Source organism: Erpetoichthys calabaricus, chromosome 1 (assembly GCF_900747795.2).
Source record: "Erpetoichthys calabaricus chromosome 1, fErpCal1.3, whole genome shotgun sequence".
Classification (NCBI taxonomy): domain Eukaryota; kingdom Metazoa; phylum Chordata; class Cladistia; order Polypteriformes; family Polypteridae; genus Erpetoichthys; species Erpetoichthys calabaricus.
This window is the reverse complement of record NC_041394.2, coordinates 201,936,383-201,962,081: the sequence shown is the minus strand read 5'-3', so window position 1 is coordinate 201,962,081 and position 25,699 is coordinate 201,936,383. Positions and strand designations below refer to the sequence as shown.

At 38.3% G+C, this 25,699-nt stretch overlaps 1 protein-coding gene across 2 annotated transcripts in view; it reads right to left on the bottom strand.

The window, feature by feature from the left end:
• The window catches only part of yaf2 (YY1 associated factor 2), a 51,377-nt gene continuing 25,678 nt past the window's right edge, over positions 1-25,699 (bottom strand). The window contains exons 3-5 of one of the 2 annotated variants that reach the window (XM_028810873.2): positions 9,976-10,128; positions 4,212-4,259; positions 1-1,905 (exon numbers count right to left, since the gene is read on the bottom strand). In XM_028810873.2, coding sequence (XP_028666706.1) covers positions 1,668-1,905; positions 4,212-4,259; positions 9,976-10,128 — 439 coding nt within the window. In that variant the 3' untranslated portion in view covers positions 1-1,667. The remainder of the gene's footprint in view (positions 1,906-4,211; positions 4,260-9,975; positions 10,129-25,699) is intronic. The other variant, XM_028810886.2, reaches the window with a different exon arrangement.

Genomic DNA, 25,699 nt, shown 5'->3' with positions numbered 1-25,699 from the left:
TTGTTTACAGATTGCCTTTATGCAATAAAGCAACAAAAATGGTGGATTTCATTAAATTTTTCACATGCCTTCTTGTGCCATTTTGCTTTGTGATCTTAAGATTTCTTTGAAACATTTAGTGATTTTACCAGATTTTTTTTATGTATATATTTTAAAATATTTTAGGCTTAAGTGTTCGTCACATAAAGACACAGCAGTAGCACCACTTTTTCCACCAAGTAATGGTAAAATACAATAATAAGGTTTGAGACTAGCAAAAGCATGCCACCAAATGCAACAAGTCATGACAAACATCATTAACAAAATTCTGGGATTAAATGTTTTGCATAAAAAAAAAAAAAAAAAAAAAAAAAAACTTGATTAAATGTGAAAATTTAAAGTAGCTCTTCATTTATGAATTTAAACTTTTCACAAATTCAACAAAAAAGGTGCCGTGGTCCTTTAGAAGTTTAACAATTGAATATAACTGAATAATAAGTCAAAACAAAAACTCCTTAATTAGGCCAAAAATATTAGAAATTCGGCAGAAATGACAATACATGTAACACACATAGTTCAAGTTGACATTTTAAGCAATAAGTAATAAAGAAACAAACATTAAAATATTCTCAGTGTTCTGCAAAATATTGAACCTGACAAAATATTTAAGGAATCAAATGTATGCTTGAAGAATAACTTAGACACCATAGCAATTTCATGTTTAAGATGCATTTTTACTAAGTTGTCTATAGTTTTAATTGAATTGTGTGATATCTGCGATATAAATCACTGTAAGGAACAACAAACTAACATTTATAATATAAAATGAGTGGGAAGAAGATCAAGATATAAACCAATCTCTAAACATTCTTTTACTTATAAACCTTTGTATTGACATTAAAACAATATGCGTTATGTGAGGTGTTCATTTACATACAATAAGACTGCTCATTAAAAGCAGCAACACAAAGGGGCATGTGTGCTGTAAAACAATTATAAAATTGATATACATACACTCGTTTTTTTCATTTTGCGTTTCAACTTCATTGAACAGGCTCTGGTTTAACCACACCAAGTGCCAGCCGGTGTAATAAAAATGACTACGTACAGGATCTGCAGCTATTATGTTTAGATCATATTATAATGCCATTGTGCACATAAATAACCTGCTGCTATTACTTCACATACTAATGGCATTGTGCATATACATCTGGTTGCTATACATTGTATGTTTTAAAATGGTATGCATGTTAGACAGTCTTTCACTTTTTTTCCTAGATTTGTATGCATTTCATGCCAGGTGGGAAACTGGGTTACAAAGCAAAAAGGTAAAACTGAATAGTGATATTATAACACTGATTCAAAGAAAAATACTACCACATTTACATGACACTTAAAGAGTGGTCTACTTCTGGAAACATCAAGAGCTTTTTACATCGTATTCCATACACATCAAGGGTGAAAAAAATTGATACCACATCTTAAAGTACAAAGTTACACTCTTTTGGAAGCTTAAGCTCTCCAGTGCATAAAAAGGCTTTAAGACTGTATGCACTACTATTCCCGCATGTCATGAAAATATGGTGTATCCTGTTTTCTTGGCTAAATTTCAACTTCTGGCGATATATCTTGGCATACATTTTACATTGTGATGACCAAAACTGACTAATGAAAGTTAAGTGGCATGTTTAGTGGGATTCTCCATTTACTGATGATCCTTCTCCCCGAGGAGATGATGACCTGGACATTGCTCGTTCTGTGTTGTCGGAACTGGAGCCACTCTGGCTGTGCTGATCAGCAGACGTAGCACTGGAAGCAGGTGTGGACTTTGTTTTCTCCTTAAAGTCTGTGATAATAACAGTCAGGTCTCCTACTGTCACTTCCAAATGTTGAGCACTGCTTCTGTCCACGTTTTTTAATCTTGGCCTATTCATATAGAAAGCAAACATGTTTATAAGAGGAAATGAGCTGCATGGCAATGTCAAAAACATACATTTTTGTGTAGATCTCCATTATCATTTTTAAGAATATTTAGTACAGCTTAATTCAATAACACCATGTAGACTAAAGTCAATATCACTATCAACTTAACTGCATATTTCAAACACACTCTTATTGTGTAATTATGACTTCTGGTGACTTGTCTTGTAGCCACAAATGCAGCCTGATGCTTTGCCATATTTAACATCTGACTAATCTAGTGCCTTAAAGCTCTGAATAGTTTCAGAATTCCTATGAAGATCTCAAATTCAACATAATGCATAGACGAAAATGTATTAGTAAATTTATTAAATCAAAAATTGAAAGAAGGCTTAGCAGAACTGAGCAACAGACTTCAATTTTTCCACTTCCTCTTAAGAAATTGCCAGTACATCTCCTGAAGGAGGTAACCACGGTAAATCTTCATTAGATTACACTACCTCAGATGGTCCCTCTGATCTGGAGCAGGTGCAGTTCTCTTCTACAATGGTCCTGCAATGTTGAAAGCTTTATCATACCATGCAGAACACGTCCCACAACCTGACGGAGGAACCTCATTTAATCCAACTGTACTTCACACTTCAAATACTGTACATCAAGCACATATTGTGAACCACTGCAGTCTTACCACTGAGGCCCACCCCACTCTATGTAATGGGCTCAGTCACAGAAGTGAAGCCATCGGCTATTAGGAAGCAATGCATGAAGAACCTATTAGGAAGACATCTATTCCAGAATCAGAAACTTCACAAAATGTTCTTCCCAGTTATAGAAAATATTCAGTCAAGGTCAATATTTCCTAATCCTTGCTGAAAACAACATGGATACTTTCTGAATCATATGTGGGCATTCTCTTAAGCATCCCTAATAAGACTTCAATAAATCTAGCTCTCTAGTACACCTCACATACTGTACTGCTATACATGGACAATTATCTCAGATTTACAGGTAAAGCATCCTTTAGCTTGAGGTTTTCCTTCATACTAGGTAACTACAAGTGAGGGTTGTCAGTATGATAATACCAAAAACTATTTGACTATAGCTTGCAGATACCATTAATGTGTTTAAGGTGATGATCCACTTATCACACCAAAGATGTGAAACAACCTTTTCTTGAAGTAAGATTTCAACTAACTTTAACAAAATTGTTCACTGGGTGTTCCCAAGACACCATAATACCTGTGGGTGTCTTCTAAAAATTTCCTAACAGTTCCCCAGTCATCCAAGGAAAATCACAACCCAGTGTTGTGGCCCCTCAAACACTGAGCACATAATGCCTCAGCTCAAATAACATTACTGCACAAATCAATCACTTATCTTTCTCCTAAAGTGCTCTGACAGCAATTATACTTGCAAGTCATCTTGTGTCTCAAGATGGTGTTTGATATACACATCACATTTGTCAATTAAGTAACTATTCACCGCTGTAAAAGTCAGACTACATATACACAATTGAGATACGTCCCTTATAGAAGTGTATAAGTGATGCACAAGAGAAGGAACACAGCTGGAAATAGATTAGGCTGAAATATTCTACAACCTGTCATCTATGTATTAGCAAATCCAGAAAGAGTACAGTTTTCAAGTCTCTGGTGTTTAAAAAAGTGTGCAAGTTCTGGTGTTCCACCTTGGGTGGACAAAAACAGGAATGTGTGTTGGGCTGCTAACAAAGAAGCCATATACACAAGGACAGAAGCAAATTTATTTACTGAGGAGGCCCAAATCATTTGCTGTGCACTTTTCTACACATTCTATCAGCCTGTAGTTCATGTGAGCTGTTTTATATAGTACTATACTGAAGTAGTAGCATGAGAACAGGAGTCTACTGTGGATGTTGTGGAGGCAACATCAGAGAAGAATATTGACTAAGCTGCCGAGTATGATCAGCATGCTTCAAATTAAATCTTTGTCATCACAAGCACTATCAGCCAAGACAAATTCTGTAACAGTGTGCCAGGGAGCACTTTCAGTATTCAATCTCTTCAATCTTACAGTTTCACATTAAGGCTATGTCACATTAGATTACTTTTCCAGCGATTTTCATTTGTAGCTTTCATTTACATAATCTTAGCCAATCAGAGGCAGTTGGCCACATGCTAGGATGAAGCAAATCTTCTAATGTGACACACCCAAAAACTGAGACCAACTAGTCTGCGACTGGCTAAGATAAAATTAAACTGGTTGAGTTGAGAACCAATGAGCATTCACCTAGAAGTACAACACATAAAATATAGCAATGAGAAATACAGAACCTCAAATAGAAGAGAAGCTCATCTGTCTGATGTATCATGTTCAACGTACTAAAACAGAATGGAAACAAGAAAAAAATAAGGGTCAAAACTACGGCTAAACAAAATACAGCTAATAACCCTTCATACAGTGCCAGTTCAGACAGGCAGCACAGATTCTGTAGATATTTCAAACAGAAGAAAAGCTCCACTGTCTAATGTCTCCTATTTTACACACTATAACAGAATGGAAAACGGTCAGCAACAATACTCTGGTAGGCTGTGACATTGAAACAATGCTCAGTTGGTACTAAGGGGCCCAAACTGTGCCAAGAAAATATTCCCCACATCATTACACCACCACCAGCCTGAACCCTTGATACAAGGCAGGACGGATCCATGCTTTCATGTTATTGATGCCAAGTTCTGACCTTATCATCTGAACGTCGCAGCAAAAATCAAGACTCATCAGACCAGGCAACGTTTATCCAATCTTCTATTGTCCAATTCTGGTGAGCCCATGTGCATTGTAGCCTCCGTTGCCTGTTCTTAGCTGACAGGAGTGGCACCCTGTGCGATCTCCTGCTTCTGTAGCCCATCCACTTCAAGATTCAACATGTTGTGCATTCAGAGACGCTCTTCCGCATACCTTGGTTGTAATGAGTGGTTATTTGAGTTACTGTTGCCTTTCTATCAGCTTGAACCAGTCTGGCCATTCTTCTCTAATCTCTGGCATTAACAAGGCATTGTCGCCCAGAGAACTGCCGCTTACTGGATATTTTCCCTTTTTGGAACCATTCCCTGTAAACCCTAGAGATGGTTGTGCGTGAAAGTCCCAGTAGATCAGCAGTTTCTGAAATACTCAGACCTGTCTGGCACCAACAACCATATCACATTCAAAAAGTCACTTAAATCACCTTTCTTTCCCATTCTGATGTTTGGTTTGAACTTCAGCTGGTTGTCTTGGCAATGTCTTCATGCCTAAATGCATTCAGTTGCTGCCATGTGATAGGGTGATTAGATATTTGTGTTAACAAGCAGTTGAACCTAATAAAGTATTAATAAGGGGTCTGAGCTGCCTTGAAAGTTTGCATATTGCAATCTTTTTAGTTAGCCAATAAAAGGTACCATTTTGCTCGACTTCTCATTGCATCCATAATGGCTAACATGGTACAAAAGCCTACTACTGCTCTCCCAAAAAACACACTGCTGCATACCTGACGTTTACCAGGTCCACAAGTATTACAGTACATAAAAATATTGTGAAAATGTTTTGTGGACTGATAACTAAATTGCTCAGGAAAGACAGCAGTTAAGGCTAATTGTTCAGAAAAAATACAGTAGTATGCATGGTATAAAATGAGCACTGCATACCAAAATGAAAATAAGATCCCAATAGTGAAATATGGTGGGGGAGCACAGTGATCTGGGACCTCAAGCCTGGACATCTTGCCATTACAAGGGTAAAATTAATTTCCAAGTTTACCAAGGTATCCTAAAGGACCATGTCAGGGTAGCTGTCTGCCAGCTGAAGCTTAGTAGAAACTGTGTAAAGCAGCAGGACAATGGTCCTATACATCAAAATAAATCTAGTACAAAATGGCTTCAAGAAAGAAAAAGCAGCCTTTTGGAATGGCCCATAGTCAGAGGTTACACCTAAACTCTACAGAGAGGACATGGAATGACCTGAAGAGAGTTGTTCACATTAAACATCCTAAGAATATGGCTGAGCTGGAGTAGTTCTGAAAAGAAGAAGGGACCAAAATTCCTCCTGAACGTTATGGATGTCTGATCTGCAGCTACCAGAAATGTTTGTTAAGAGTTTACTGCTGTCAAAGAAAGAGTTAGTTAATAAATCCAGGGGTTCACTTACTTTTTCTACAACACAATCACTAAAACACAACTACCGCTATCTGTTACTTTGTTTCATATCTCCACAATTCATTATGTAAGGAATGCTCCATTAACATTCTGCTTTCTAAGCATTTTGTATCCTTACAAAACGCACAGTTTTGCTAACTATATCACAATCAATGTCATTAACAGAAATTACAGCAACAGTCCACTCATAGGTCCCTTATAACCTTCACTGATAAGAATACAATGTACGGTGATGAACTAGGTATTTTAGAATTATTATGGAAGACTGCACTCAACAGAATTTGTTATTAGTTTTTAATAAAAAAAAAACAAATAGTATAACTGGTATTTCAATAGTCCAAGACCAAACAAAAAATCCTTAGGACTAGCCACAAAGTCTCTCTGAAATTAATTAAATTACTGAATTTTGTAAGAAGCCCTACCAAAATGTCTGTTTTACTTCTAAAATAAATGCATAAAATGCCTTTAGTCAGCATATTTTACAGGCAAATTCACGTTTTAGTAGATGCACGGTAGCACTGTGGGAAGACGTTCTGCTTCCCAGATTCAGTGTTCTAGATTTGATTCCCACACCTAAAGTGGAGTCTGTATGTTCCCCATTTCTGGCATTTTAGTCTGTAACAGATTTCCATTGTCTCCCTTTAGTGTGGATTAAATTCACACTAGCAACTTTCTAATCATTAGATACAGTGCATCCGGAAAGTATTCTCAGCACATCACTTCTTCCACATTTTGTTATGTTACAGCCTTATTCCAAAATGGATTAAATTCATTTTTTTTCCTCAGAATTCTACACACAACACCCCATAAAGAGAACGTGAAAAAAGTTCTCTTGAGATTTTTGCAAATTTATTAAAAATAAAAAAATTGAGAAAGCACATGTACATACTGTAAGTATTCACAGCCTTTGCCATGAAGCTCAAAATTGAGCTCAGGTACATCCTGTTTCCCCTGATCATTCTTGAGATGTTTCTGCAGCTTAATTGGAGTCCACCTGTGGTAAATACAGTTGATTGGACATGATTTGGAAAGGCACACACCTGTCTATATAAGGTTCCACAATTGATAGTTCATGTCTGTCTGTAGACCTCCAAGACAGGATTATCTCGAGGCACAAATCTGGGGAAGGTTACAGAAAAATTTCTGCTGCTTTGAAGGTCCCAATGAGCACAGTGGCCTCCATCATCCGTAAGTGGAAGAAGTTCAAAACCTCCAGGACTCTTCCTAGTGCTGGCCGGCCATCTAAACTGAGCGATCGGGGGAGAAGGGCCTTAGTCAGGGAGGTGACCAAGAACCCGATGGCCACTCTGTCTGAGCTCCAGAGATCCTCTGTGGAAAGAGGAGAACCTTCCAGAAGGACAACCATCTCTGCAGCAATCCACCAATCAGGCCTGTATGGTAGAGTGGCCAGACGGAAGTCACTACTAAGTAAAAGGTACATGGCAGGAGTTTGCCAAAAGACACCTGAAGGACTCTCAGACCATGAGAAAGAAAATTCTCTGGTCTGATGAGATAAAGATTGAACTCTTTGGTGTAAATGCCAGGCGTCATGTTTGGAGGAAACCAGGCAACGCTCATCACCAGGCCAATACCATCCCTACAGTGAAGCATGTTGGTGGCAGCATCATGCTGTGGGGATGTCTTTCAGCGGCAGGGACTGGGAGACTAGTCAGGATAAAGGGAAAGATGACTGCAGCAATGTACAGAGACATCCTGGATGAAAACCTGCTCCAGAGCGCTCTTGACCTCAGACTGGGGCGACGGTTCATCTTTCAGCAGGACAACGACCCTAAGCACACAGCCAAGATATCAAAGGAGTGGCTTCAGGACAACTCTGTGAATGTCCTTGAGTGGCCCAGCTAGAGCCCAGACTTGAATCCGATTGAACATCTCTGGAGAGATCTTAAAATGGCTGTGCACCGACGCTTCCCATCCAACCTGATGGAGCTTGAGAGGTGCTGCAAAGAGGAATGGGCGAAACTGGCCAAGGATAGGTGTGCCAAGCTTGTGGCATCATATTCAAAAAGACTTGAGGCTGTAATTGCTGCCAAAGGTGCATTGACAAAGTATTGAGCAAAGGCTGTGAATACTTATGTACATGTGATTTCTCAGTTTTTTTATTTTTAATAAATTTACAAAAACCTCAAGTAAATGTTCTTAATGTTGTCATTATGGGGTGTTGTGTGTAGAATTCTGAGGAAAAAAATGAATTTAATCCATTTTGGAATAAGGCTGTAACATAACAAAACGTGGAAAAAGTGATGCGCTGTGAATACTTTCCAGATGCACTGTATATTTCACAAATTCAGGTGACTACTAGAAAATGCTTACTAAAGGTTTATAAGGAGCATCTTTCACTAAGTAACATAATTATAGTAAAGTACAATAACAAACAATGTCATATTTAATGTGCCACAATAACCTTGGGTCTTTCAGTTGAGGGATTAAAGCAAATTACCAGTACAATAGATTCAGAAAGCATTCAGACCCCTTCAATTTCTGCATAACTTTATTGTATTCTAAATTTAACTTTAAATTGATAAATGTACCATTTTCTTCCGTCAATCTACATTCAAAAACACATAATGACAAAATGAAAACCTATTTTCAGAAAGGAAATTAATTAATAATCAAAAACTGAAATCTTTTCTTTATGTAAGTACTCAGAACATTAACTCAGTACTTCATTGAAACCCTTTTGGCAGCAATTATCCAAGAAGACTTGAAGTTGTAAGTCTCCGTAAGCTTTACTTACCTGGATTTTGGTAGTTTATTCCATTGCTCCTGGTAGACCTCAAGCTCCATGAGACTGGATGGGCAGCATGTGTAAACTGCCATCTTCCACAGATGTTCTATGTGGATTAAATCTGGGCTTTGGCTAGGCTACTGAAGGACAGTCATAGAATTTTCATGAAGCCACTCCATTGTTGTCTTGGCTGTACGTTTTGGATCACTGAAATGCTTAAAGCTGACCTGTTGCCTCAGTCTAAGGTTGCTTGCATTCTGGAACATGCTTTCTTTCAATTACCTCTTTATATTTGGCTGCATTCATCCTTCCGTAAATTCTGAATCCCCCTGTCCCTGAAAAGCACACCTATAGCATGATGCTGCCACCACCATGCATCACCTCCTTGACCAAGGCTTTCTTGCCCAGGTACTCAGTTTGGTCACATGGTCAACTCTAGGGAGATTCCTGGTGGCTCCAAACTTCCTGAGTTTCACAATTATTGAGTTCTTTGTAATCCTGGAAACAATGATGGCAATAAAAATGCTACTATACTCTTGTCCTGATCTGTGCCTCACGACAGTTCCTTGGAATTTATGGCTTCGTTTTTGTCCTGAAATGCAGTGTGAATTGTTGGACCTTATATACACAGGTTTGTCCCTTTCTAAACTATATCCAGATTGCCACAGGTGGACTCCAATCAAGTTCTAGAACTATCTCAAGGAAAATTAAAGCAACCTGAATGCAAATGACCACAGTTTGGACTGCCACAGGGTCTCGATACTTATATAAATGAGAGATTTCAGTTTTTAATTTTTAATGAATTTGCAAACCTTCCAAAAAACATGTTTTCACTTTGTCATTTTAGGTTACTGAGTGTAGATTGATGGGCAAAAAAATGACAAATTTGGCTATTTGAAATTAAATTGAAAACACAATAAAATGGACAGAAAGTGAAGGGATTTGAACACTTTCTGAAGACGCTAAAATTACATAATTTTCTTGTGATGTCTTGTGGAGAAAAAAAAAAATCCTGACCACTTTATTTAGTGTAAATTGTCTATGATTTTGATATGATAGTCTAAATCCTTCCAAACTATTAATTATAAAGCAAATTACAAATTTAAAAATATTTTACAAATGAAAATATTAAAGATCAACAAATGACTTTAAAGAGCTTACCTTGTTTTCTTGTGACTGTTCTTTTTGAGTGCAGTTTCCTTCTCACTTTTTTCCTTTTCTGCTTTGTCTTTTTTCTCTTTCTTTGGCTGTGTAGGAGGTGCAAACTGCTGGGTTACTTGCTGTGAAACCAACTGAGATACAGGACGTGGTTTCCTGAAATCACAGAGACAACTGTGACTTAGCTTGGTCTAAAAATTTCTAGAAAACAATGTTGAAATCCACACAACAATTCATTTAGGTTTAATGAATGCAACGTTTAAATGTCTCAGGAGGGAGAGAAGTTATTTTGTAATGTTCAGAATAGTTTACAATCATACAGAGTATAGAAAAGTAAATACATCTTCTACATATTCTCAGATCGAGTTCTTTTAGGGCTGATCACAAATTTCATTTCACCAGAATCAGCCAATTCCGATACCAGTTTTTTTTTCTTTAACCTTGTAAATTTTTTCCACTAATTCCCCTTAATAACCAACTGTGTAGAAGCTCTATGTTCTATAGTAAAGTGTTATCCCTGGTATTTTAACCCTTAAACCATCACATACTTTGGGGTTAATGCACCCCTGGACGCCAAATACTCTTTTGCTGCACTTTTTAAGTAAACGTCACAATTCACAAAGAAAATGTGAAATTTTAACAGAACACATTTTTTTTCATGCAAAGAGCATCACAATTACTGCAACACTGATCATTTTACATACTGCCCATAAAACACTACTGCAACAATCTATTATAGGTACAAGGTGCAACTGACGGCATTGATGAAATTCAGTAAATCACGGAGCCAACTGCACTTGAACTGGCTGCACACAAGAACAGAGGCCAATGCTGATGCCTGCAAATTAGTCTAGTGCAGCGGCTGAATCCCAGGGACAGTGATGCTGCAGTGGTGCTGGGGCCGGCAGTGGTCATGAGCTGGCTGCTCAATGAATATACGGCTCAGACTGATCCAGCTCCGACGTGCTGGCAAATTGCTCTGTGAAGCGACTATAGCCAGTTGCAGCACTCAATGAATATATGTCGCCGAATATACTCGGTCCCTGCGTGCCGGCAAATTGTACTGAGACACCTCAATGGAAATTCAATGGGCATTGCTTTGATGTTCAGTTCAGATCTAACAAGTACAGCCAGACCCCCACACTGACCTAAGCACCCTTTCTACTAAAGTCTAAATTTTTTCCATATATAGTAAGCGTTCCAGTAAAAAAACAACCTGTGCACTTTCTCAAGTACTGTAATACTTTGCATAAATGAGCACTATGACTTAATTAGTGTAAACTGTAGAAAAACAGATGCTGAAAAAATCATTTTTTTGTGATCAGCCAACTTGCCACTAACCAAGAGTAATTTGGAGTGGAAATCGGACAATTTAGATCAGTGGCTGATTGATTACGGCATTACTCTAGACCTGGATAGGTCTTTAACTACAGTGGTGATAACATCTAATACTGCAAAAAGAATCACACAGTTTGTAATGGATCATAACTTATCAGGCCCATGGAGATTCTTAAATCCAAACTCAAGAATATCCCTCATCATAGTTACTCAAGAATCGATCATTTCTTTCCCAATAATAATTTATTACCCACTATCAAATCTTGCAAGTATGATGCTATTGATAACTTTGATCATGTCCCTTTGATCTTGGAAAATGAATCACTATGTCCTACATATTAATTTTGTAGCTAGCATTTGAACCCCCTGTAATTAGCAGATGCAAATGCTACAGAAATCACCACCAAAGAAATTGATTCTTGTTATTTATATATATATATATATATATATATATATATATATATATTATATATACATAGTACTGTGCAAAAGTTTTAGGCAGGTGTGAAAAAAAATGCTGTAAACAAAGAATGCTTTCAAAAATGGAAGTGTTAATCATTTATTTTCATCAAACAACAAAATGCAGTGAATGAACAAAAGAGAAATCTAAATCACATCAATATTTGGTGTGACCACCCTTTGCCTTCAAAACAGCATCAATTCCTCTAGGTACACTTGCACACAGATTTTGAAGGAACTCGGCTGGTAGGTTGTTCCAAACATCTTGGAGAATTAACCACAGATCTTCTGTGGATGTAGGTTTCCTCACATCCTTCTGTCTCTTCATGTAATCCCAGACACACTCGATGATGTTGAGATCTGGGCTCTGTGGGGGCCATACCATCACTTCCAGGACTTCTTGTTCTTCTTTACGCTGAAGATAGTTCTGAATGACTTTGGCTGTATGTTTGGGGTTGTTGTCCTGCTGCAGAATAAATTTGGGGCCAATCATATGCCTCCCTGATGGTATTGCTTGATGGATAAGTATCTGTCTGTATTTCTCAGCATTGAGAACACCATTAATCCTGACCAAATCTCCAACTCCATTTGCAGAAATTCAGCCCCAAACGTTCAAGGAACCTCCACCATGCTTCACTGTTGCCTGCAGACACTTATAATTATAACTGCCTTCTGCTACAGCCAAATATTTCAAATTTTGACTCATCAGTCCAGAGCACCTGCTTCCATTTTTCTGCACCCCATTTCCTATGTTTTCGTGCATACTTGAGTCGCTTGGCCTTGTTTCCACGTCGGAGGTGTGGCTTTTTGGCTGCAACTCTTCCATGAAGACCACTTTTGGCCAGACTTCTCCGGACAGTAGACGGGTGTACCTGGGTCCCACTGGTTTCTGCCAGTTCTGAGCTGATGGCACTGCTGGACATCTTCTGATTTCGAATGGTAATAAGCTTGATGTGTCTTTCATCTGCGGCACTAAGTTTCCTTGGCTGAATACTGCGTCTATGATCCTCAACGTTGCCCGTTTCTTTGTGCTTCTTCAAAAGAGCTTGAACAGCACATCTTGAAACCCCAGTCTGCTTTGAAATCAGTATAACTACCTTGTGTCCTGTTGCTGTGCTCAATCTTGCCTTGAAACTGTCTTCCATAACCTCACCTTGGTAGCAGAGATTGGCTGTTCCACAATAAACAATCATTATTTATATTTCTGAAAGCATTCTTTGTTTACTTCATTTTTTCACACCTGCCTAAAACTTTTGCACAGTACTGTATATATATATATATATATATATATATATATACATACATACATACATACACACACACTAGGGGGCTTTGCTCCCTGCTCACTTCGCTCGCCAACCCCCGTGTTTGGTTTTCCTTATACAGTGATCCCTCGCTATATCGCGCTTCGCCTTTCGCGGCTTCAATCTATCACGGATTTTATAAGTAAGCATATTTAAATATATATCGCGGATTTTTGCTGGTTCGCGGATTTCTGAGGACAATGGGTCTTTTAATTTCTGGTACATGCTTCCTCAGTTGGTTTGCCCAGTTGATTTCATACAAGGGACGCTATTGGCAGATGGCTGAGAAGCTATCCAACTTACTTTTCTCTCTCTTGCGCTGACTTTCTCTGATCCTGGCGTAGGGGGTGTGAGCTGGGGGGGCTGTTCGCACACCTAGACGATACGGACGCTCGTCTAAAAATGCTGAAAGATTATCTTCACGTTGCTATCTTCTGTGCAGCTGCTTCCTGAAGCGACATGCTGCACGGTGCTTCGCATACTAAAAAGCTCGAAGGGCACGTATTGATTTTTGACGGTTTGTTTTTCTCTCTGTCAAACTCTGTCTCTCTCTCTCTCTCTCTCTCTCTCTCTTCCTGCTCCTGACGGAGGGGGTGTGAGCTGCCGCCTTCAACAGCTTTGTGCCTCGGTGCTTCGCATACTTAAAAGCAAACAGCCCTATTGATTTGTTTGCTTTCCTCTGTCTTTCTGACAGACTCTGCTCCTGACGCGCACTCCTTTGAAGAGGAAAATATGTTTGCATTCTTTTAATTGTGAGACGGAACTGTCATCTCTGTCTTGTCATGGAGCACAGTTTAAACTTTTGAAAAAGAGACAAATGTTTGTTTGCTGTGTTTGAATAATGTTCCTGTCTCTCTACAACCTCCTGTGTTTCTGCGCAAATCTGTGACCCAAGCATGACAATATAAAAATAACCATATAAACATATGGTTTCTACTTCGCGAATTTTCTTATTTCGCGGGTGGCTCTGGAACGCAACCCCTGCGATGGAGGAGGGATTACTGTATTTAAGCATAATTTCACATACTCCAGAAAACAGTGGTGAGTAACACAATGCGCTAATAAGGTCCTTCTGCACATGTGAAATGCTGTATAACAAATGTTTACATGCAAGATACTAGAGAATATATTAACTGCAACTATGCACATAAGGATTATCAACTTTTCAGTAATGCATGCAATTGGAAAAAAAATGAACTGAGCAAACAGCTTTGCAGCAAATTTAACTACAAGTCTTATTAAGGGGTGACCTGCAGTCAACAAGAGAAACCTAAAGTATAATATCCATTTGTATAAATTTTATGAAGAGCATTAAAGGGCAATTAAAGATCAAGTCATCAAAAGAACCCTTTTCCAGGATATAACGTGAGTATGATGATCTTCATACAAGGCATAACAGTTTACATAATTGCATTACCGAAATCCTTTCCAGACACTCTAGTACATCGAGCATGCAAGGCAGAATGAAATGTCCTTAAAAGAATTGGGAAATAATCTGAACAAAGGGGTAAAAAAAGTCTTGAGCACTGTCCTGGCCTCTGGACTAACATTTTTATAATTTATCCATGACAGTCTCTATAGTCTGGAGCACAGATACCAGGGATCACAGGGGATACTGAAAGGTGGGCTTTTATTACAAACATCAAATATTTCATGAAACATGTTCACCTTATCTACTGAAAATGAAATGAGGCAAATAAATCCTTTCCACATTCTGCTTTAGAACCTATAATGGCCTAAAAAACATTCCAAATAGTATATTTTGTATACCTAAGAAAAGGAGAAAAAAATGCAAGACAGAAAGGATATATAAGGACAGAAGAAGAACATATAAAAAAGACATTTCAGGCTTTTTGCAGAGACATTAAGAGTAAAAGCACTAAAGGTAGGAAAATGTGCTGTAAAAAATAAAATGCCCATTACAGGTTGTCAGATATTTGGTATGCAGAGTTTTTTTTTTCCCAGAAGAACTGGTCCAAAAACAAGACACATGGATGGATCATTTCTCTCAACTGGTCTTGAAGCACATAGGAATTGTAGAGGAGGAACTGGAAAATGATGTCGATGATAGTGTGGATTAGTATGTTGGTACAAAAATGTTGCTTTATTTGACACATGTTTAAGGACTCATTTTATAAACAGTAATATTGTTATATGCATAATATTGCATGAAATTCTTTTAAAGCTTTTCAGGAAATAAATCAATCTATTCGGTCTCAAACCACAGAAAGCTCCAGACTTTGCATGAGATAAGGTTTAGTTACGAATGGAAAGAGACCATAATGTTTTTGATAACTTTTAAACTCAGTTTTAACAATATACATGCATAAACACTTGGACAAACTTCTTTTTCAGTCTTCAGGTTCAGTGGCAGTTTTAAAAAATAGCATTGCAAGATAAATTTATTATGATGTAATGATATTTTGTAAATTATTTAAACAGTCTAAGAAAAGAGGAGGAAGGCTGCAATGAGCCAATAGTGCCTTTTTATGCATAATTCTTCTTAATGTTCATAATTCTTCATACTGTTCTTTTGGTCAGCATTATCTGCTAAAGATTAATTAATTTAGGGTGAAAATGCAAATTTATGCAACGCTGGACTAAACAGTGGTACAGGAAAAGTATGTAATATGTTTTTATATCTACATTTTGTTTCTACCATATACACACTTTGAAAGTTGATGCTAATATTAGCCAAAGCTAAAAAGAGACAAGGAATATAGTAGGAAAAACTCTGATTTACAGTACATCACAGTGTCATTATGCTCTGTTGATGCAAAGTAGCTTTACTTTGTTTATTTTTGACAGATATGCAATATTTTAATTAATTATCTACAGTGACGGTGCAGGTTGGCCCCACACTACCAGATCCCACTGGGAGTCTCTTCAACCTGCCTCCGCCGATAACACTGGTCTACAAAAAAATATTTTTTTTGTTTGCCACTGGGAACTTCAGAGCAGCTCTTTAAGGTTTTTACACTGATTTCATATATGAAATCGGAATTAAGCTAGCACATCAGGATTTTGAAATGCACATCATTGATGTTTTGACACTTTTGAATATCAATATATCAACACAATACCTGGAGTTTGGACTATGTCCCACCAAAATTGTTTTGATGTGTTTATTCTGAAAACAAACCTGAAGACAATATCAGAGACGCGTTAAAGCATATTTATGTCAATTTACCGCAATATAAAAGTGAGGTCAGCGTGCCCAAAAATGTTGGAGGCACTCACTTTTGTGCTTGTACTGCACATCCGTCTCTCTTTGCAAGAACCAACAGTAGTCACCCATCATGCTCGGAGTGAATTTTCCCCGATACCAGTTTTCCATCACATTTATATCTTGATGAAATCTTTCCCCATGCTCATCTCTGACATCGCTTAGATTTGGTGGAAAAAAGTCGAGATGAGAATGTAAAAAATGCGTCTTCAGCGACATTCTGCCTCCTGTAAGCTAATATACTTTCAGCATATTCTCCACAAGCTCTGCATTATTCTCTGCTCTGTGACTGTCAAGAAAATTCTGGACAACCTGCACGAATGAGGGTGCTGATTCAGTTGGCTTCAGTTTCCTTTTGAACTCATCGTCAAGCATCAGTTCATGGATTTCAGGGCCAACAAAAACACCTTCCTTAATTTTGGCTTCACTTTTCTCGAGACCAAACTTATTTCTTAAATGCTGAAATGCATCTCCTTTACTGTCCAGTCACCCTAGTTGTCCAAGGCCTGGAACATCATAACTAAAAAATGGGTCGTGCTAGATGAAAACGGTTTTCAGATTTGGAGTCAGCAAGTGAAATTTGTTAAAAGTACAGATGAAAGAATCCCAGTAACAAAATGCTTGTTGACCAGTGTAATGTTTCCAAGGGATGAGCTTGGCAAATGAGGGCAACACACAAAGAAAGGGGAAGGTGCAAAGTGCTCAGTGCCTTTATTAAAACTATTAAAAAAAAAAAAAAAAAGCATTCAAAAAGTGCAGTGCGCAGTTCTCAAATAAATAAATAATCCAATTAAAACAAAGCTGAGGTGGAGATTAAAACCAGCATAAATAAATTAATTAAAACAAGGTTAAAACCACCTGGAAGGAAACTGTCCTTTTGTAAAAGCCCAGTGCATTGTTCCTTTAACTGCTGGCTCCTCTGCTTATCCCATACAGGCCTTGCAGCAGAGGAGTCGCCCTGCCAACAGACATAGTTGACTTTCCACAGGTCCAGGTCCCTGCCGTCCCATGGCTACGGTAAGGCTCCCTCTCCGAATCTAGGCTCAGGTCCTCAAAGGCCATGGCTCTCACAATGGGGCTCTCACTCCAAGCTTCTGACTCCCAATGCCTTCCTGGGCTTATTCAGCCACCTGATCACTCCAGCTCCCCCAGGATGCTAAGCTGGAGTGATCCCACTACAGCAGCCCCTTGAGCAATTGCCACACGCACCTCTCCAGGGGCTCTCCACAACGCTGCCGGTCACTGCTCCCACTGTTTTGCTCGCTTGCACTGGCTCCTTCTTCCTCCAACCTTCTTCTCTCTTTCTCCTTTTAACCTCCATTTCCTATTTCCTCGCACTTGCACTTCCCTTTTAAAACAAGGACATGACACAGCTGCAGCAATCATGGTCATGGGTGATCCTGCACCTGTGCACTAAGTGCAGGGCCATTTGCTCCCGCCCTGCCACCAAGCCCCCACCTGAAGACAAGAGTCTGGCGATTATTTTGTAACGGCCGACCCCTTACCCAGCCGGCAGCTACACCTCCAAGACCTGTGGCCTGGATAATTTACTGAGGTTAAATCTAACTATCAAGCCATACCTCTAACAAATTAAACGTTCAAATGTTTTCCATGCTTTTTAGATTTGTCATTGCTTTAAGACTACCTTTCTGAATAAAATGAATTATTGTTACTATTAAATGTAACTTGCCAATTTGAAATTATTTTTTTCAGAATTCTAGCAAAACTGCCTCTTTTTATATTTTTTTAAAACTTCTTCACATAACTGACCAGACTTTGCTATTACTTGTGCCTGGGTTTTATTCCAGAATTTGCCACTGAACTGGACAACAATAATTATTCATAACTGTCCTCTGCATTATGTTCTCTCCCATGCAATCCAAATATGTGCAATTTGTGCTTTCACTACACTTTGAGCTACTTTTTTGTATGAAAATGTGCTATACAAATAAATATTATTACTACTACTACTACTACTACATTTGGCATATTTGTTATAGTAATTAACCTTTAGTTTGATTTCAAAACCATAAGGAATGATACAAATGTAGTAATTGCTAAAATCATCTCAGCAAATAAGTATTCCGTTTTAGCAGCCTCATTAACAGCACATCCCCATAATTATGTCTTCTGTTTCAAAGCAGTACGAGCTGAGCCACACAAATGTATGGTCAATATGGATATTCTGAAACATTAAACACATTTTATTGTTGAATTAATATACAGAGCAATTCATTTTGTCACTGTTGTAGACAGAGAGCAATGTCAACTTTGCCCATAGTGTAGCCAGGATAGGTACCCAAACCAAGCAATCTTTAACTGGATAGGTTAGTTATAAAACAAACAGTGGTAGGACTTGTAACTATGCCTTGTTCATTAAAACCAGAAAAAGTATGCAAAACCACATTTAAAATGATGTATTAAAAGTCAACTGATCTGGGCATAAATCCACCAAGAAGAGTCCCAAGCCCAGCTGCAAAAGGCCAATGATTGGGCTGGGGGAACGCAACTCCACCCTGTAAAAATTTGCTAGCTACAGAAACATTAACAGACTTGGATGAGGAAGGGTCTTCACCAAGAAATCGTTATGACGTGCTGCAGTGAAAACCAGGAAGGAAGCTGCAATATTGATTATCCTTTTGTCAACTGGAAAGTTTTTAACCATGGGCACCTTGAATGTCAGGACATGGTATGAGACAGAGAAGGCAACGCAAGTGGCAGCAAAGATGCTACAAGCTTGCCTTGCTGGATGAGCCCCATGAAAATCAAGATTCTTTACAGTGACCATTGACATGATGAAGAGACTGAAGAGAAATGCTGTTTTGTACTAGGCACATACCAAGGACAGCAATGAAAAACCTAAGAAGCAGTTCTATCAGGAGTTGCAGACCATTGTAGAAAAGCTGAACAACAGAGACATCAACATCATGGTGGAAGGCTAATGCAAAGATAGAACTAGACAACACCAGATAAAAGTAAGTGATGGCACATTATGGAAGGCGAAATATAAATGAAAATAGTGAACTGAACAAGACAGAAGAAAGACAAGATACAACTTTAGCCTGCTTAACGACACTAAGATGAGAAGAGAGTTCAAGACAGTGCTTGCCAACAGATTACAGGTCATCCGAAAACTGCAAGAGGAAGAAGAGAGTCAGAATGTCAAGTTCCAGTGGAGGAACATCAAAGAGATACTTAATGCAACATATGAAGAATTTCTTGGAAGATATAGGAGGATCCAACAAAGGAAAGAGAAGAAAGTTGCAGTAAACAAATCAGAGCTCAATTTTTTTTTTAACATTATTCACTTGGTGCAAATGAAAAGGCCTTGAAATTTTTATACAGAAAATAATAATGAAGAGCGGTACAATACACGCTGGCAGAATTGTATCTGAAACAATTTTCTTATGATTAACTATTTTTCCCCACTTACGGTATGTAGATAATAGAGTTTACATTCGTGCGCCACCACCATCATTATAATAACTATTCATTCAAAATCTGTACTAACCCCTACTCTCTCTTCTGTTTCCTTTTCCGGTGTCCTGTTGGTGGTGGCGTGCGCCACCACCATCTACCCAAAGCACCATGATATTCCAACAATGATGGATGGATTAAAAGCCAGAAGTCTGTATGACCATCGGCATCAAGTGACTCCGTGAAAAACCCGAACTACAAAGAGGACTATTTCATTTATGTTAGGTAGAATGCCCAGAGGGGACTGGGCGGTCTCGTAGCCTGGAACCCCTACAGATTTTATTTTTTTCTCCAGCCTTCTGGAGTTTTTTTTATGTTTTTTCTGTCCACCCTGGCCATCGGACCTTACTCCTTTCTATGTTAACTAATGTTGTCTTATTTTAATTTCTTATTTTGTCTTTTATTTTTCTTCTCTTCATTATGTAAAGCACTTTGAGCTACTTTTTGTATGAAAATGTGCTATATAAATAAATGTTGTTGTTGTTGTTATGCGCCCAAGTTTTCCTAATAACCGAAAAAATCCAACAGTTACCAAAGTGTATAAAATACCTAATCAGAGGCTGGACTGTATATGTAAAGAATATTTAAATTGAGGCACAATCTTCACAGTAGAGTAGAATCTCTATAGAATACATATTTTGGGAGACCTCATACAAGAGCTGGGGACACCAGGTATTTCCATGACACTTCAAAGTAAAAAGCATGGAAAAAAACTGCCAGAATCTTTCAATGCACACTATGAATTGGCAGCTGAGTGATTTCTTACAAACGACTGTGGGGCTAATGTGAAGGACTGCTGAAATAGGTGCTTGGCTCAAGTTGCGGTACTACAATCACATTCAAAGTATTACAAAGTACGCTTACGTACAGTATTGTAGCTACTTCTTTGCAGTTAAAGGAAAGTAAAATATGTGAGCCAGAAAATGCAGTTCAACAAGAAAATAAAAGTTCATTATAGTGAGAGGTTCAAAACGTGAAAGAAGAAAGGATGGTGCAGGACGGAACTGATTCTAAAGAAATAGCATACTGAACTATGCACAGTCTTCCCCACAGTTCTGGACGTGGGGAACATCTTTACAGATCTGCTCTAGCTGCTGCTCATTCCAGTTAGGATGACTTTTATAACACAGTGGATGAAACAGTCTCTTCCCCTTCAGCTCTCTTGTGACATTGCTCTCTGCTTTTTTTCTGATCCAGAAGATACCACTCACCCTTCTGTTTCTCTCTCACCTACATTTAGGTGAAACAACACTCAACTATGCCACCACACTCCTTCATGTTTGCCACTGCCATCATTCTCTCTTTCTTCTCTAGATGGTTCCCATTTGTATAGCTAGCTTACACTTTCTCATCTCCCAGAATGCATGGTAGTCACAGAGGAATTGCTACAGTATTAAAGCCCATCATGTGCCAACAGTATTGGGTAACATTACTTTTAAAAGTAACTTAGTTACATTACTTACTAGAGTAAAACTGATAACCTGAGGTAATGTAGACCAATGCCGAAAACTCAGATAAAACATATGGCCACATCCATTTCGGATTTAAACTTACAGATATACTATATATATTAAAATGTTGCCAATTTATATGGTACAGTATCGCTTTTAAGCCTCATCTCATACCTTAGTGAATTTAAATTTTATATGAAAACAAAAAAATACACATTTACTTATTTTTATGTATCCTCATTTATTATACATGTCATTTTGTAATAAAGGTTATTGTTTAAAAAAAAAAAAAGTCCTTCAAATTTTTGTTTTATAGTGGTTCCTCGTTTCTTTGCCACAATGTTCTGCAGTTGCTTTAGCATCAAAAATGTCAGAAGGTGTAATGTATATTGAACATTAGGTAGATACAAGTACTGTTAAGAGATTTTATGAATTAAAATGGCATTACACTGACCATTTTGCCTCAGACAATGCAAAACCTTGCGTTAATAGGAGCACAGATAATCAAGGCTCTACTATATTTGTAAAAAAAAAAAAAAAAAAAAAAAGTAGCTACATATGGTATATAATTAACTTATAAAATGTAATGCATTACAAACAGTATGGTACTTTTGTGTCACTACTTCTTCTCTTGTATTAAAAACTACACATTTCGCTGATCAGCATTTGCTATTGATTCCAAAGTCCATATATCAACCTGAAACTGACCATTAAACTGACCAATTTACAGTGTTTCTTGTGTGATAAAATAAATAACATTTATCCCTTTTTTGCCATCCCCAAAAGCGAGCCCCCAAAGATTTGCAGTATGAACACTAGCTGCTGTGCCACCAGATCACACAGTTTTCAAACTATCTACAGCAAACAGCTGGACTAAAAGTAAACTACTTATTTATAGCTTTCCGTTACTGAATTGCATAAGGCACACTCTTTTTTGTTTGGCACTGTGATTGTGCTCTGCAAAGGACCGGCAGACCCCATTTACTTCTTGAATTACACTCAGTATTGCTGCAATAATCACTGCCACCCTGGGACGTTAACCTGGGTGGAATAAATATGCCTCAGCACACACAAGATTAAATGCATACCTATAACTTTTATTCTGTTCTTTTCACTTGATTGCATGCCCTTAAATGGTTTACTTGTGCCTCACTAGCTGTCACCAAAGGGCCAGAGCACACACGTGTGCTGATGTTACATAGCACAAGGCAACATCTTAAAAAGGCAATACTTCTGTGAAATAATGCAGTATTTTTGATTAGCTTACACAGTTAGTTTAAAAAAAAAATGTGTTGCAGCCTACCACAGTACACCAGTAAAATAAGTATTCGGTTAGGCTACATGTTTCTTTAAAAATTAATGATGCTATCCAGAAAAGACTTCTTTTTCAATGTTCACATTCATCTTATCTGTAGATGGCACATTTTTCATGGCATTTTGGTTAAATCTGAGGGTTTGCCTTACATGAGTATCTCTGGTAAAAATAGTCATAGTAACTCTCAAACTGATAATTCAGAGGAGAGGGAGGCAACAGCCTATCCTGTTAGTACTTGCCACAATGCATGAATAGGGCATGGGCAGGGTACCAATACATCGCAGAATCCACCAACACACACATACCCCCATAAGGGGGCCATTTAACAAACTTGCAAGGTTTTGAGAATATGGGAGGAAAACTGGACTACCCCAAAGAAAAGCACAAAGACACAGAGCAACCATGTAAATCTCCACAAAGACTATCAGGTTCTGGAACCTAGTACACTGGATCTGAAGTGGCTGTGCTATTCAGTGTATACTATTGTACGACTTAAGCTAAGACTTTATGAACTATATTTTAACTAAAAATATTTATATTTCTTGAAAATAACATTTACCCTTACAGCCTTGTGCTGTTGACTACTACTACAGAAAATTATTCTATGACTGGAAAAACACTATAGTATTGATTTAAAAAAAATAATTTCTTAGCATATTTCATTTTGCATTCTGTAATACATTTTATCCAGGCAAAAGTCAGGCTTTTGGTTAAATCCACGTGGAAATTTACAGAGCCCCGTAGGTGTCAGGCAAAAACAAAAATAAAATCCGATTGGAAGAGAATTATTAATCTGTTTTAAGAAATTAATAATCCACTGAGACATAAATAGCTACTGAAATAAGAGTCAGGGAAAAAAAATATTATTTCATCCAAACAGATTTTTATTTTTCCTCCCTGATACCTACTGGGCTTTGTAGAAATTACTTAATGCAAATTCAACAATTATTTTTTAAAGTTAAAACAGCATAAAGATTTTTTGATTTAATTGATCAATTATGTTCCAGATTACAGCTATCATTTACCATTTTTAATGATGTTTTATTGGTATGAGCTTCATTAAATAAAATTCCATGCAACTGGAATTGCTATGGTAATTATTAACTTGGTATTCTACCAAGATTATTTGTCAGTCCTCACATTTAAAATTTATGCAGACAGATTCCAAGGTCCAGCCAGGACTGAGACAGTATCCATCATGGGAATCTGACGGTTACACCTATGCTGCTTGCAGGTAATACAGTGCCTTTATCCTTGATTGACTTATTTCTGATGCAGACCGCAATCAATCCTTTGAGATTACCGTCAGCTATTCCAATATCATAAGTCATTGATCCTCTCTTGCATTCCATAGGTGATAAGGGATAAGCTGTTCCAAGTGTAATTGTTTAAATATTTTGAGGTCCCTTGGGTTGTGATACTGTAATGACACCCACAATGCCAAATTCAATGAGATCTGAGGCTTTTCTTCAATAAAATTGCTGCTAATGATTTTCTTTCTCAAAATTACTCCACAGGAAAAGGGCATTTCAGGTAATATTTTAAGTGAAGGCAGGAATCACTACAGATAAAATGCATAGCCCAATACGTTTGCTCATGGCAAGGGCACAGAAGCGAAGAATGGGGAAATGTCAGAATGAGACTGAAAAAATGACTGCACCTTACATTACCTTTTGACCAAGATATCATGCTGTATTAGTTTGTGCAGCACATAAGTTTTACAGTTTTTGATTAATACTGTATATCTGTTTGTAGAAATATCCATCCATCCATCCATTTTCCAAACCGCTGAATCCGAACACAGGGTCACGGGGGTCCGCTGGAGCCAATCCCAGCCAACACAGGGCACAAGGCAGGAACCAATCCTGGGCAGGGTGCCAACCCACCGCAGGACACACACAAACACACCCACACACCAAGCACACACTAGGGCCAATTTAGAATCGCCAATCCACCTAACCTGCATGTCTTTGGACTGTGGGAGGAAACCGGAGCGCCTAACCCTAACCCTAACCCATGCAGACACGGGGAGAACATGCAAACTCCATGCAGGGAGGACCCGGGAAGCGAACCCAGGTCTCCCAACTGCGAGGCAGCAGCGCTACCCACTGCACCACCGTGCCGCCCTTGTAGAAATATACTGCTGCAAAATTTGCGAAGCACAGAACAGCTCTGTAATGGTAAAACATAATATACCAGTTATTGGGGTTGTTGGTCCTGGTGGGGCAGCGGGCGTTGTTGCATTCAAGAGGCAAAACATGATAGTAGATAAGTGAGTTACCCACCCCAAATCTTCAAACAAGAAAAATTTGGGCAACTGTTGTTTAAACTGTTAAACTGGTGCACCCTATATAACATAAGCATCTGCACCACCGTCAGAGAAATGGGTGACCAAGACTTAAACTGCTCAGCCTGTTGGGCACTGCAGCACTATCACTCACCCCTATAAATCAACTGTCATGTACCCTCATAAAAAATGCTTTTCCCTGGGAAACTCTGCATCCAATTCCTCACATTCATCCTTGCAGCAGCAAGACGCACCACAACATGTTTGCAGTACTAGCCGAGTGTTACAAATGGGACCCATGCAAAACTGTCATTACTGTTTTATGAATTTCCCCTTGGGATTAATAAAGTATCTATCTATCTATCTATCTACCGTCTTTTTCCGAAAATAAGACATCCCCCGAAAATAAGCCCTATCGAGATTTTCGGAACTTTTTGTAATATAAGCCCTCCCCCGAAAATAAGCCCTAGTTAAAATAATGTGAAAAAAAGAATTCGTTAAAAAATGCTGTTGATTTATTAAGTATGTTTAGCTTCCCTAATACTCGTATTTCAGAGAAATGTTTGAAATAAAATATTCCGAGAAATTCATTGTTTACCTCTACAGTTCGTTTCAAATTAATTCTTGGAATTTATCTTAAAAATACAACATAAGGCAGCATGAATACATACCGTAAATATTGTGTCCGCTCTGCTCTGCTGTGTTGTACTGCGTCGCGCGTATCGCAGAGTATGGTCGAATGAGGTGGGGAGGGGGTGGAGGGGGGCATGCATATGCGGAATGCGACGGAACGCGTCGTTGGCGCACACTATAAATAATTGTTCGTTAAGGCAGCAGTCTACATTGAGCGACAGTGCAGATACAATGTTT